This window comes from Maylandia zebra, linkage group LG7 (assembly GCF_041146795.1).
Source record: "Maylandia zebra isolate NMK-2024a linkage group LG7, Mzebra_GT3a, whole genome shotgun sequence".
Taxonomy (NCBI): Eukaryota; Metazoa; Chordata; class Actinopteri; order Cichliformes; family Cichlidae; genus Maylandia; species Maylandia zebra.
The window spans coordinates 44,899,586-44,913,756 of record NC_135173.1 but is presented as its reverse complement, the minus strand read 5'-3'; the positions used below and the strand labels follow the sequence as shown (position 1 = coordinate 44,913,756).

Sequence of the window (14,171 nt, the reverse complement as noted above, 5' to 3'; positions counted from 1 at the left end):
TACATGATTACGCTTACTTACCTTCTATTTTCCTGTCTTCTTCTGGAAACCAACACGGCTTAAAATACTAAGAGAAGTATTTGAAAAAAGTGCTTTCTGAGCTAAAGCAACAAAACCTAAAGCAACTGTTCTTCAAACCTGACCAGCACAGTATCACTGAAAACAGTTGGTCTCAACCTACTCTGTGTTTAACGGACAACTTTCCAGCTGCTTTCGTTGGAAAGTCTCCTCTACACATTGTCTTTCCAAGAAACTCACCTTTCCATTCGCTAGCCTCAAAGCAAGCGTAAGGCGCAGGTGGTTGAGGGGTGGTGAAGACCGCTGGGTGCTCTGAGCTGTGTCTTGGGGTCTTCCAGCTTGCTCTACTGGAGACAGACTGTCCTGACTGCGTCCTCAGCACCCTTCAAGTCCCCAACTCCTGCCCCTCCTTCAAGCTAGGAGGGGTTGGGGATGTTCTCTTGGGATAGGTGCACTGGCAAGGAGGACTTGGTCAGGCTGGGATTGGATGTAGGTTGGGGAGTCTGAATGGGGGGGCGCCGGTTCCGCATTTCATAAATATTAATACAGAGTCCTCTCTCTCCAAATGGGTAGATTCTTTAATTTTGTTAGAGGGGGAAGTGCTTTATTCACTTAATGGCTTTTATTAGTGCCCAGTGTTCAACTCTTTCATTAGCTAAAGTGCTGCTATAATTTACAGGGTAAAAGGGGGTGGGGAAGAGGCGGTGTCTGGGAAGGGTTGATCCTGCTGCTGCTGCTTCTGCTGGACAGGCAGGCTTCACCTTCAACCACTGCAGCTTTTACTAAAAAGTGGCTTTTGGGCTAAAAGAACTGGAGTCAAAAGATATCAAATACACTCCATGAACCGTTATACTGTCGGTCATGCTGTCTCACTTTCACATCTGTTTTTTTTCCTAAACACATCTGTGCAAATCTAAAGTGTTAAGGATGATCCCGAATTAGACACTGTAACCAATTTATTTTAGAAAAAAAGCACAATGTTGATGACACTTCTAACAAATAAGTGGCTTTTTACCTATGAGCAGAGAAAGATTTTGTGGAAACATGCAGTGGATTTCTCTCGCTGGCAAACTGGAATCATTTTTCTTTGCGGTTCCATATCATATTAATTTAGTAAATGAAGATAAAAGCATGCATTTTTTTGCAATACTATATCCAATATATGATAAAATGCCTGCATTTGATGTATACATATTAAATATACTGTAAGGGTCTCCTATTTAGCTTGGCAACATCTTTGCATGGGTTTTGCACACACGCTTGATAATTAAAAAACAAAACATGAGTATCTTTCATGTTTGGACTGCTTGATTTCACTCTTCAAATTTCTAATCCAGCCATATTATACCACAGTTTACATGCTTGGTGTCATCCATCGCATTCATTCATTAGCTTCTGGTACTCGCACTCCGAGTGGTCTTGTTGTAACATACGGACATTAAATAACACCAACTTCCAAGAGTGCACCCAGTGCCAATAAAAAGCAGCTTTATTTTGCTCTGTGGAGTTTGGCTACTTGTGAACATCCCAACAACCCTCAGACTGCATCTGAGTGAATGAACTTATTAACCTGAGTGGCCGTCCCCACCAGAGAGCGGGGGAGTGGGTGGGCCACCAGTTTGAATAACTATCCCCATCATCAATGTCATATAAATCTCTTTCCCCCCCTCCCCCCTCTAAGCCACAGTTAAATGTTAGCCATAATGCTGGCTGCGGGTACGCATCTGCAACATTTCTGTCGGATTTTTCCTAAAAAACCAAATTTAGCACAACACAGAACACTCCTGGTTACACTTTTTGATAAAGTAATAAATCTATTATCTGAATAAAAGCACAGAATAATAAAAAGCATAAAATAACAGACACATTGAGATTCCACTGTGATTTTATTGTACAGTTCTTTTAGGAGTCAATGGAAGCCTTAACCAATATTCAATATGAACTATTCATGGTGTTAAGTACTGTGTGTTACTTTAAATATGACACTTTAACCTGCCATTGTTTTAAATCAATGAAAGCAAAAACAACAGATGCTGTAATGACAGACATGTCCGGTAGTTTATTGAGCAGCTGTACAGAACACTTTGTGATAACATGGGTCATGCAGTGAGCATTAAGAATCCTTTTTTTTTTTTTACTTTTTCACCAGCTGGATAACATCTTCATCCTCCATCACATGGTCCTTGCCCACCTTTTGAGGGTTGTGCTTTACAGAGGAGCCCCAAACAAGTGCACTGAAAGAAAGAGTTAAGAAAAGAAAAAAAAAAAAAAGAGTTTGATCCTGGTTGACTGATGATTCGTTCAAGAGTGTGAAAAGAAAAGATATCAGGCCATTATAAAGTAGCCCGACAAATCATTCTTTGCTACAGCTCTATTATAAAGGAACCTACTGGGTATGTGACATCCTTAAGGAGCAAAAGCTTCCATGTGTCACAGTTTTACCCGTCCGTTCCCTTGAGGATGGCTAATGCTCAGCAGCACTAACATAATGAATGATTGACGATGTTATCTTGCCAGGGCCATTTAGAGATGGTGGTGCAACACGCGGTCACATGTCTAAAAATCAAACGTTCCAGTGATGGCAACATTTAGTCTGGTAAATGTTGCCATTAAGGGAGGTGATAGAGTCATGAGAAAAAGAATGTCCACCCAGTTTTAGTTTTAAGGTTTTGACGCATAAAAACACATTAAGAATAATCTGATCAACACCACACTCTAAAATCACTTACATATAACCTCAGATGACAAAAATATTTTTAAAATATTAGCATTTTAGCTAAGGCAACTATACTCACTACTTAAATTCTTTGATGAGGTTTTTGTGAATCTTCATGCAGAAATCCTCCACTGAAGTTCGGTCATTGGGGAGCACAACAGGAGACGTGTAATCAGGAAGCTGGCCTTTGGGTTTGGTGTAGCTGTAAGTAAACGTATCATCTCAGTAACTTTTTCCAGTTTGAACACACAAACACTCCAATTTTCCAAAGACTTGCTTTAAATCTATAACTGACTTTCGCCGCATTCACAGAATCTTTTGCAGGTTGTATTGATGGAAATTCTTACATGCGCACAAGCCTTAAGTAGTCCCACATCCTCTCCAGCAGGTCATCAAAGTTCCAGCGGTGGTGGGCTGAGATGGGCACAGTGTGGGGCACTTTGTAGATGATGTCGAGCTCTTCAATGGAGATCTGGTCGATTTTGTTGAGCACATAAATGCATGGGATGTAGACGCTGTTGGGACAGGGACAGAGTCTGTAAGTGAAACCACTACATACTCAGTTATACTAAATAATCCAAGAAATAAAATGGTGAATAAATGAGTCTATATTTTGGTGCAGCATGAAGCCTTCTACTACATTTACTTGTTAACTAACATGTCAGCTGATACGCAAATGTTAGATATTACAACTAATGCCATTTGCCTAGCACAGGGTGCACGCGGTCTCAAACAGAAGATTTACAAATCAATTACTTTTGGCAGAATAACTCCTAATGAATATCATTATAAATTCATAGAGCTTGCAGTAAAAGTAAGATCAGGTGACCTTGAACTATCCCTCGGTGTTGCTGCTGTTGGCTCAGAATAATGCACGACCTCCCATAATGCATTTGCCTCTTTCACTCCTCTTGCACTTACATGCGACTAGAGTAAGTCCTTTTTTTGCACTCTGTCACAGTTTGTGCTTTGCCATCTCTGTGCTTTTCCCTTTCCCCTCACAGCAGATGGCTGCTCCACCCTGAGCCGCGTTCTGCCAGAAGCCTCTTCCTGTTGAAAATGAGTTTTTCTTCCCACTGATGCCAAGTTTGTGTTCATAAGGAAATCGCTGAATCACTGGGGTTCGTCTATAATGTTGTCTTTAGCTTAAAATATTAAGTGTCTTGAGACCATTGTGATGATTTGGTGCTACATAAATAAAACTGAACTGCATTGTCAACTATACACTCTAGTATACTCTGAGTCACTGACATGCTCTACTGTTTCTACTACATTTAGTAAGACATTTAATTCCTTTATTCTGCTTGTTGATTTTGAGATATTTTGTTTTTCATATAAAGCTTAATATTTTCATTTAAATGTAAACTTATCTTAATTTATTGTATTTATTTTTTAACTTCAAATTACTTTCTGCCTTATTTCTTTTGACATATCTTATTTTATCGATCTATATACTGTTTAAGCACTACTGCCTGATGTGGAGTTTACACGCCTGGGTTCTCGCTGTACTTCCTTCCAGTCCAAAGACATGCAGTTAGTGGGTTTACGTTAATTGGTGATTGCAAATTGGCTGTCTGTGTCGGTGTGAATCGTTGTCTGTTTCTCCGCGTTAGTCCTGCCACAGACTGGTGTTTTATCCAGGGTGTACCCCACCTCTCTATGGTAGCTGTGATAGCCTCGAACCCTCTGCTACCCTGAATTGGATAAATGGAAGAGAATGGCTGGATGGATGGAATAAATAATGTATATTTCATTCAATTGTATAACAGGTGGTTACAGTTTCCACTGTGTCCATTTTCCTCCCAAAGTTCAGTAATTTTTTGAAGGAAAAAGTGTTTACTTTTCACAGGAACATTTGACTTTATTTTTTTTAGATGTATATTAAGTAATTTTAATTATGTTTAAAATATGTAGTGCTACATTTCCTTTTGTTAAGACACCTCTCTTCAAATAAATACTGTAAGTATACAGGCAAGGAGGGGGCCCCACCTAGTGCTTTATGCAATTACAGTTAATAGGCCCATAGGCTTCTGAATTATGAGAATTTTTAAAAATATTTTGCCCTTATGAAACATCACAGTGGATTTTAACTCAATTAAATGTGAATGAAAGCCAGAATTTCATCATTAATTCAAGGGATTTTCACAAAAAACCCTTCTCTGCTCAGGTTCAGCCAAATGCTGCAAAACTGATCAGACAGAGCTTTGCAGTGCAAATGGATGATGACCCAAAGCATACTGCAAAAGCAATGACGAGTTTCTCAAGGGAAAGAAATGAGACATTCTTCAGTGGCCAAGTCACCTGATCTCAAATCAGTAGAGCAGCTTTTCAGTTATTAAATACAAAAGTGAGGGCAGAGAGACCCACAAACAAGCAGCAGCTGAAGGCAGCTGTGGTAAAAGCCTAGTGGAGCATCTCATGGGAGGAAACAACATCTTGTGATGTCCAAGGGTGACTTCAAGCACTCACTGCAAGAATTACAAAAAAAAGTCCTTGTATTTAAAATTATGTTTTTCCAATTACTTTTCAGGATTGTTTAGGATTTACAGCATTAAGAAATGCTGTAAATCCTAAACATGTAATGCATTTTTTGGCCAAATCCCTTACAATAAAGCTGACAATAAGTCCGGACTTCAGACTTTGATTGGCCAGTCTTAAGATCCACATGGGGGTGTACAGGATTTAGACATTATTTAAAAAATATTCTATAGACATAGTGTTTGATAAATTTGTTTCCGTGCAGAAATTGTAGTTTTTATTTTATTGTATTGTGGTCTTTCTCCTAGTTGCTTTTTTCAGAGGAGGGACCATGCTCAACTCCACATATCTCTGATCCCATATTTGTTGACTTCTTATATTAAGATAAAAACCTTTGAGTCATCTAAGTAAGATTAAAACAGGAGTTCTCCCAGATGCTGCCTAGCACATAAACAGCATATTTAAATCCATCTGTAGTGGGAATGATGGGAGTGTTAAATAGGATTTCAGACCGGCAGGCCACACCCACTGAGAATGACTAAGAAAGGCCCATTGTGACACTTCAGCAGCTCACCGATTTCCCTCCACCACATCGATGAGGTCATCAGCTGTGGAGTCACTGCGCAGAGTGATGTCGGCGTTGTGGATCTTGTACTCTGCCAAGATACTCTTAACTGTTTCAGCGTCAAGCTCACTCTGTGCACACTGGAGAGAGAAAGAGAGAGTGCATGTGGATGGATGACTTAAAGTAACACAAAAAAGCAAGAAAATAGTCATTAAAAAAGTCACAATTTAAAGATCTGTATTAATCAATTATTACATATTAGAGTCAGCAATACAATAAAAATCCATATGTTCTAATCCATGTGGCATCACTACCCATTTCTGCATCTAAATGCTCTGCTGAATTAATAAAAGTGGCTGCTCTCCAAGGTGTTACAATAAACTGCAAAATATGAAAAACATTCAGCTCTGGACATAAACGAAAAAGGGAAAATTAAATACCACCCATGTTTGTTTGATTAGAGAAAATGGGATAGCTGACATTCTGCTACCTCATGATGAGCTACAGAACTACTGTTAGGCTAACATTAGCGCAGGTAAGCTGTAGCAAGAGGGTTAAACTGTTCTCGAAAGTACAGATAGACACAAATGCCGGACAGGAGGATAAACACAAATAAAGGACAAAACATCAAAATGTCTGGGACTGTGAGATTTTAAAAACTTAGCTTGGAGAACACATTACACTTGAATGTAGAGGCTTTAACTTTAATGACAAGTAAATGATGTTTTAAGTATCAGTGTAATTGTTCACTTGAGTTTTTAATTCTAAAGTGAAAACTGTAAGTGCGAAGTTTCATTTAGTGTGTTTATTATATGAGACGTACCGTAGCGGTAAAGTTGATGCCTCCTTTGTCCTTTTTCTTGAAACCAATGTTTGGTGGTTGCTTGTTAAGCCGAATGCCAAAGCCTTCCAGCTCATGTTCTATTAGCTTCTTATGAAGAAGAGGCTTCAACACATCGAGCACTATCAGAATCAGATTGCAGGTTCGAGCCACTGTGAGAGAGCGGAAAAAGAAACAATAACATCAGTCAGAAATGTGTAAAAAGAAATCCCAGTTGAAGTACACCTGTTCAGCTGCTCGTTAATGCAAATATGAAATCAACCAATCACAAGGCAATATTTAGACATATAGCCAGGTAGGTCATATGGGTCAAGACGACTTGCTGAAGTTCTAACTTGAGCTTCAGAATGGGGATTTAAGTGACTTTGGTTTTTGATGCAGGACGAGCTGGTCTGCATTTCGGAAAAAGCTTTCAGGATCAACAGAATTGTCTGAAAAAGGGAAAATATCCAGAGAGTGCTGTGAGGAGTGCTTTTTATGGAAACCAAATGACCACTCCATAAACACATGGCACAATACAGGAGGGAAAGCTCAACAGAACAAAACAAATGAACTTAAAGGAGAAAGCACATTTTTTGAGGATGCCAGTGTTCACATTTTGGACCACGAACACAGACGGTTTGAGAGACGAGTAAAGAAGTCCATCTACATCCACTGTGAATGTCTGTCACTAAACAGAGGTGGTGGGTGTGACACGAGTTATCAGCCACCTACAATGCAAATTTGAGAAACTTTCCCGAGCATTTCCACACCCACTCTCACCTTGCCTCAGGTGACCTCGATAGCTCATATGAGGTGCAAGAAATGTTTTCACAAACCTAAAGAAATCTGGTTACCTTCTTTTCAAGCACTTAAGACTACCATGACCTGTAAAATCTACATAGACCACTGAGCACTATTTAAAATGTCACAGCCTACCTAGGTATTGTTGCAGCAGGATAGCACACCATGTCACAAAGCATCTTAAAACAGATTTTGTAAACATGACATTAAGTTGTCAGCAGCTGATAAATCTGCAGCAACTGTGTCACGTTATCATGTAAATATCTGAGGAATGTTTCCAGCACCTTGTTGAATCTGTGCCACATAGAATGAAAGCAGTTCTAATGGAAGTACCACAACCTGGTACAATGAAAGCGTAACTAATAAATTGTCCAGTGAGTGGATAAAGCTGAGGTTCACTGCCTGGCCATAATGGTCAAAAGAAATCTTTGAGCAGGCTTGCACTTTTTGATGCCAGAGAAAAATGTAACAGTAATGAAGAGGCTCATGAAAGGAAGAGCTTAAAACACCAAGACTTTATTCAAGAGTGTAGAGTGAAAGGGTGGCAAGTATGTCTGTTTCCTCTAGAAGTGGGGTGTGGAAGGTTCCCAGTACAGTCACTGTAGATGGCACTCACTACACTCAGAGTTTCAGAAAATGAGCGGAAGACAGCTGTATGCAGGATGGTGGAAGCAGCAGAAAGAGCCTCTTATGGGCTCTGGTATAAAAGGGAGGTGTAGGGTTGGAAGTGTGGAGGTGGTGGGCAGTGATTTGGCCATCGCTGCTGACACGCCAGATGGAGGGTGTTGCAGTTAAGGGTTGAAACGCCAGGTTAAGCCTGGGCATGACATCAGCTCCAGGCCAAAGGCCACAGTCAATCTGTAGAGCATCAGCAGTTGTGTTTTAAGCAAACTTTAGATAAAGACGTGAAACATTGTCTCACTGAAAATCATTGATTTTAGTGTTCTCGCATCTACAAATACAACATCTTATGATTTAATTTGTCTATAAATATATACAGGAGAAAGCTAAATTCTAGTAGCACTATTAGTAGTGCTGCCATTAGGGCTGGGCCATATCATACCGTTCACAGTAATACCGGTATAATGTTGGGCAACGATAAGAAAATGAAATCTCGCGATAGAATATGGGTAAAACGCGCATGTGCAGTGCCTTTGTTTTCATACGCACATGGCGGAAAAAGCATGGCGGCGACGGAGAATGAGAAGGGCGAAAGCGGATCGTTGAATGAAATGGATGAACCAGAATTGGTTTGTAAAAATGCTGCAACTTCAGTGGTGTGGAACTGGTTTAGCTTTCGTCTGTCAGATACACAACAAAGCACTATTTTTGGTAGAGCATGCTAGCCGGCCGTCGTTATTACCATGTTTTTTGGAAAATGCGGCACCCCTAAAATCAATCCTTTGATTTTTCTGAAAATCGACAGTGCCCCTTATAATCCTGTGTGCCTTATGTATGAATTCTGGTTGTGTTTACTGACCCATCCATCCTCATCCGCTTTGTCCGGGGCCGGGTCGCGGGGGCAGCAGCCTAAGCAAAGAGGCCCAGACCTCCCTCTCCCCAGCCACCTCCTCCAGCTTATCCGGGGGAATACCAAGGCGTTCCCAGGCCAGCCGAGAGATATAATCTCTCCAGCGTGTCCTGGGTCTGCCCCGGGGCCTCCTCCCGGTGGGACATGCCTGGAACACCTCACCCAGGAGGCGCCCAGGGGGCATCCTTGTCAGATGCCCGAACCACCTCAGCTGGCTCCTTTCGATGTGGAGCAGCAGCTGCTCTACTCTGAGCCCCTCCCGGATGGCCGAACTTCTCACCCTATCTCTAAGGGAGAGGCCAGCCACCCTTCGGAGGAAGCTCATTTCTGCCGCTTGTATCCGTGATCTCGTTCTTTCGGTCACTACCCACAGCTTATGGCCATAGGTGAGGGTAGGGACGTAGACCGACCGGTAAATTGAGAGCTTCGCTTTTACACTCAGCTCCCTCTTCACCACGACGGACCGGTGCAGCGTCCGCATTACTGCAGCTGCAGCCCCAATCCGTCTGTCGATCTCCGGCTCCCTTCTCCCATCACTCGCGAACAAGACCCCGAGATACTTGAACTCCTCCACTTGGGGCAGGAACTCATCCCCGACCCGGAGTGGGCACTCCACCCTTTTCCGGCTGAGAACCATGGCCTCAGATCTGGAGGTGCTGATCCTCATTCCCGCTGCTTCACACTCGGCTGCGAACCGTTCCAGTGCGAGCTGGAGGCCCTCACCCGATGAAGCCAATGGTTGTGTTTACTGACCTCGAAACGATTTTATGTCGTACACGGCGCTTGAAAATCTGTCAAATGTTTTAGTATGACTTTGCTAAGCTACAAACCCACAGCGCTTGATGGATTGTCGGAGCATTACGGCTATCGTAGGCAGGCGCCTCGCTGAGTGATACGTACTGTGCTTCAGCATAATATTACGGTATTGTGTGTGTATAACCTCTTAAGTTTTGTGGATATTATACATGGTTATGCTGAGGATATGTCGGCCAATTTCCACTGGAAATGCCTTTTGGTTTAACTGTCAGCAAGGAATTTGCATTTGCACTGTTAAATTTTTATAGAACTTTAATGCACATAAAAAACAGCTGCTTGTTTAAGTGAAAATACATTGATGGTTTTTTTTGCACTAATAAAGTTGTGGAGTTGTAAAGTATTTTGTCTAGTGTCAATTATATCGTCAGTTATATCGTTATCGCAAATTTTCAAATGTATATCGTGATAAATATTTTTGGTCATATTGCCCTGCTCTAACTGCCATTGTATTTCCCTCCAAGCAGATTCCACTGTAATCAAATCATTACCTGCGATGACCTGTCGGCCTCTGCCCTTTCCATCTTTGGCGCCCTCAATGATTCCTGGGAGATCCAGGAGCTAAAAAGGACGAAGTCAGAAAAAGAAAAATATAAGCAAATAACTTAAACCTTATCACAGCATGAACAATATTCCAGATTTTGAAGAAAGCAGAAACTCTTGTACCTGAATTTTAGCACCTTTATACCGAATGACTCCAGGTACTGTTGTTAGAGTGGTGAACTCGTAGGCAGCAACCTCAGAGTATACACCTGCAAGGTTACTTAGCAGTGTAGACTTTCCTACAGAAGGAAAGCCGACAAAGCCGACACGAGCGTCACCGGTTTTCGCTACATCAAAACCTAAAAGTTGGAGGAAACACATGAAAAAAAATCAAATATGCATTAGCATTCTTTGCCGGGCAAAAATAAAGAAATATTTAAAACAAAATTTTGGTAACATCATTAGGACACAAGTATCCTGATCTCACCTTCTCCTGTCCCACCACCGCTGCCTCCTTTAGGTGTGATGAGTTCCCTTCTGAGTTTGGCAAGACGTGCTTTGAGCAGACCCAAGTGGTGAGCTGTGGCCTTGTTCTTCTGCGTCCTGGCCATCTACAGTGAACAATAATACCAGTCTGCATGAGAACTTTCTAAAAAACATTAAGTAAGCAGTTTTTACTGACTGCACTCAGGTACAGTCATGGTGAAACTTAAAACAGAATAGACTTATCCTTTACAATTCAAAGTTTAATTTTGCCCATCTGGATTTACTGTAATGTCAGTGCAGTAACAACACAGTAACAACACTATAAACCTGGTCCCATTCTCTCATGTTGTACAGTTTTTACTTTATGCCAACTTAAATGCAAGAGTTTCTTACATTTGACATGCAACTTTAACTCAAACTTACATACTTGAATGATCATAGTTAAGGCAAAGAGTTTTTTTTAACCCTAAATTAACAGATACTCATTCATTTTATTTAATAATCCTAGTTTTTCTGTCCATTTGATAAATAATACAGTTTAAAGCATTTAATGTGGGAGGAAACATTTTTAATAGGCAGAAAAGTCCTGGCCAAGATCAACACAACTGTGTTTCTCTGCACATTAAAATGTACACCTAGTGCTGGTCTCAAGTTAAAGATAAATGGGTAGGTTGTGACAGGGAGGGCGTCCGGTGTAAAGTCTTTGCCAAATCAAACACGTTAGCTAGAAATGTTACTAGTGACTTACAAGAACCGCTACCGGTACAACTGACCAGCAGGGTGGCTGCTAATGGCCAAAGACTGAGAAAGAATAGTAGGGGAAGGCATGTTTGGAGGCAGTAAAATAGAAGGCAAGATTTTAAATGTAGGAATTATGGCTGGTAAAGTGAGAGAAATGGCTAACAAAGGAAAGGATGTTCAAGATGGATCTGCCAGGCAGGGAGATAAGAGGACGACCACAGAGAAGACCGATGAAAGCAATGATCTGCTGTGGCAACCCTTAAAGAAGACAGTGAAACAAGTAGTCTTTGCACTGCAACCTGGAGAGTTTCCTTTTACTGCCTCTGATAATACAGTAAGGTTTCCATTAAAAACTAGAAAAGGCATTTTCTGAAGAAACTGCAGCGTGAATGCCGATAGCTGAATGTTTTGAGCTGAAATGAAACAATTGCTGAATGTTAAGCTAAAGTTAAGTTTAAACTAAACTAAAAACTTAAACAAAAACATTCAGTGTAATTTAAAGCAAGTACCCCTGCTGGTACGAACTCTTATGTTCAAATTTGAGGCTTTCTCAATACAACAACAGACGGCACACCATACAAAGATCATAATATATGGATACGTGTGAATTAAAAGACAACACTGTCGTTTTAAGTTAACTTGTATTGAACAGTTAACGTGTACACATTATTTAAAGGCGAACTTGTTACTTGTTACCACCATCAACCTGCACTAGCACGTCCGTTACACTGTCTTATATGATTAGTAATGGATTCACAAGTTCACTGACTGGGTAAAGCAACTTTATATGCACTTTGTGGCCAAAAGAAAAAATGTGAGTTAGAAATATTAAGAGCAAAACAAAGCCCGGCTGTAATATTTTTGCTAACGCTAACAGCTTGTGGCTAGCTTAAACGTGACAGTCAGCGGGTTAGCCCGCCCGCTGTTTCCATCTTACCTCATTTTCAATTTCTGCTATTTTGGCGAGTATACTCATGGTGACGGTGTTCCCCGTGTAAAATTCACGTTACCGATTGAAACTGAAAAGGTTTTACATGGAAGTTGGCAAAGTTATTGGGGTACTTTAGCATGCACACCACACGAACGCGGTGGTGCGGCGTTTCCAGGGAAATCTCGCGAGAACCCGGACAGAGGCGGGGCGTGATACCCGGTGCGTTGACCAATGACAGCCCGCGTTCACTCACAGGTTGCTCACTGAACAAAAAAGAGAAACGCCAACGCAGCATGAGCTTCCATAAGTGCAAATGCTTCATTTGCGAATCAGGAAGGTGGAATTTAGTACAACTAAAATTTCAAATAAAATGTATAAACACAAGTACTGCTATAGTACGGCTATGGATAATGGAAAATTCCATTATTCATTTGGAAAGGTTGTTCTACTTCACTGGATATCAGGAAAAAAAACGTTTAGTTAACTTGCTTGATAAATCCCAGTTAGCTCTTCGAGGAAAAAAAAATCTTTACGTCAAAACGTACAACAAAGCTATTAAACACAATATTTTATTAAGAATTAATGAGGCCTGTGTGCCTGTGCAGATGAGCATTGGCTTGTACTTTTCTCAAGTTTCGGATGTTTCTGAGTTGTGAGGAGACATCGTCGCTGTAAAACATCAGATTTAATCAGTGTCTAGCTGAGAATGTACCACTGTTGTCTTATATCGTCATACAAAAGTTGTACCTAAAATACTGCATGAGTACATTTACTCAGGTTGGATAGTGCGCTTTTATTTATTTTGCTCTTTTATTGAAATAATCCACAAGTTAAATATTAGAAGTGCTTTTCAGTATAAAACAAAACTATTTAACTACACATGAACTAAATTATCGTCTCCTAAATTAGGTTATGAATAAAAAACACCTCTATAGAAGAAAATTTTGATGAAAAAATAAGCTCGTGGGCCACTTCACTGAGTACACCTTAGTGATATGAGGTTAGAATACCCTTTGCCTTTTGAATAGCCTTAATTCTTCGTGACACAGATTCAACGAAACGCCGGAAACATTCCTCAGAGATTTTGGTCTATGTTGAAATGATCACACAATTGCTGCAGATTTTGCAGCTGCACAACCCTTTATGAGAATCCCCCATTGCCACATCCCAAAGGTGCTCTATTGGATTGAGATCAGACCATTTGAGTACAGTCAACTCATTATCAGTCAGTATGAGATGATCTGGACTTTGTGACATCATGTGTAATCCTCCTGAAAACAGCCATCAGAAGATGGACACACTGTGATCATACTGAAGACCGACCGATATATCGGCACTGCTGATATTATGAGTTATGTTATGAGTGGTAATGTTATCAGTTTTCATGTTGCATAGTTTGTCCACCAGAGGGCACTCTTTAACGTCTCTGCTGGCACCAATGACTGTCATTGGTTGGCACAAACACGGCAGATCTAAGTAGAGTCAGGCAGAGCATGAACGAGTAATCCAGGACTTGCTTTGACAATAAAATATGATTATTTTTAAACTGAATTGGAAGGACTCATAAATAACATAACAGATATTTTGGAAATTTGTTTATATTTCATGTATCGTATTTCATGTCACCCATCAGCCCGTCTAGCACCAATAACCACGCCATGTTCAAAGTCACTTGAATCACCTTTCTTCCCAATTCTGATCCTCCGTGTGAACTTCAGCAGGTTGTCTTGACCGTATCTACCTGCCATGTGATGTGTATCATATTTAACACATGGGTTTTTGTCT

At 40.7% G+C, this 14,171-nt stretch overlaps 1 protein-coding gene across 1 annotated transcript; it reads right to left on the bottom strand.

The window, feature by feature from the left end:
* Nucleotides 1–1,885: 1,885 nt before the first annotated feature.
* Nucleotides 1,886–12,593, bottom strand: drg1 (developmentally regulated GTP binding protein 1). Its single transcript, XM_004538191.5, has 9 exons — nt 12,393–12,593; nt 10,716–10,839; nt 10,412–10,587; nt 10,237–10,306; nt 6,601–6,770; nt 5,787–5,917; nt 3,082–3,249; nt 2,814–2,936; nt 1,886–2,252 (listed from the first exon to the last, which is right to left on the bottom strand). Exons 1-9 carry the CDS (start codon nt 12,429–12,431, stop codon nt 2,153–2,155), a joined length of 1,101 nt encoding a protein of 366 aa, XP_004538248.1. The 5' UTR covers nt 12,432–12,593; the 3' UTR covers nt 1,886–2,152.
* Between the last annotated feature and the right edge of the window lie 1,578 nt (nt 12,594–14,171).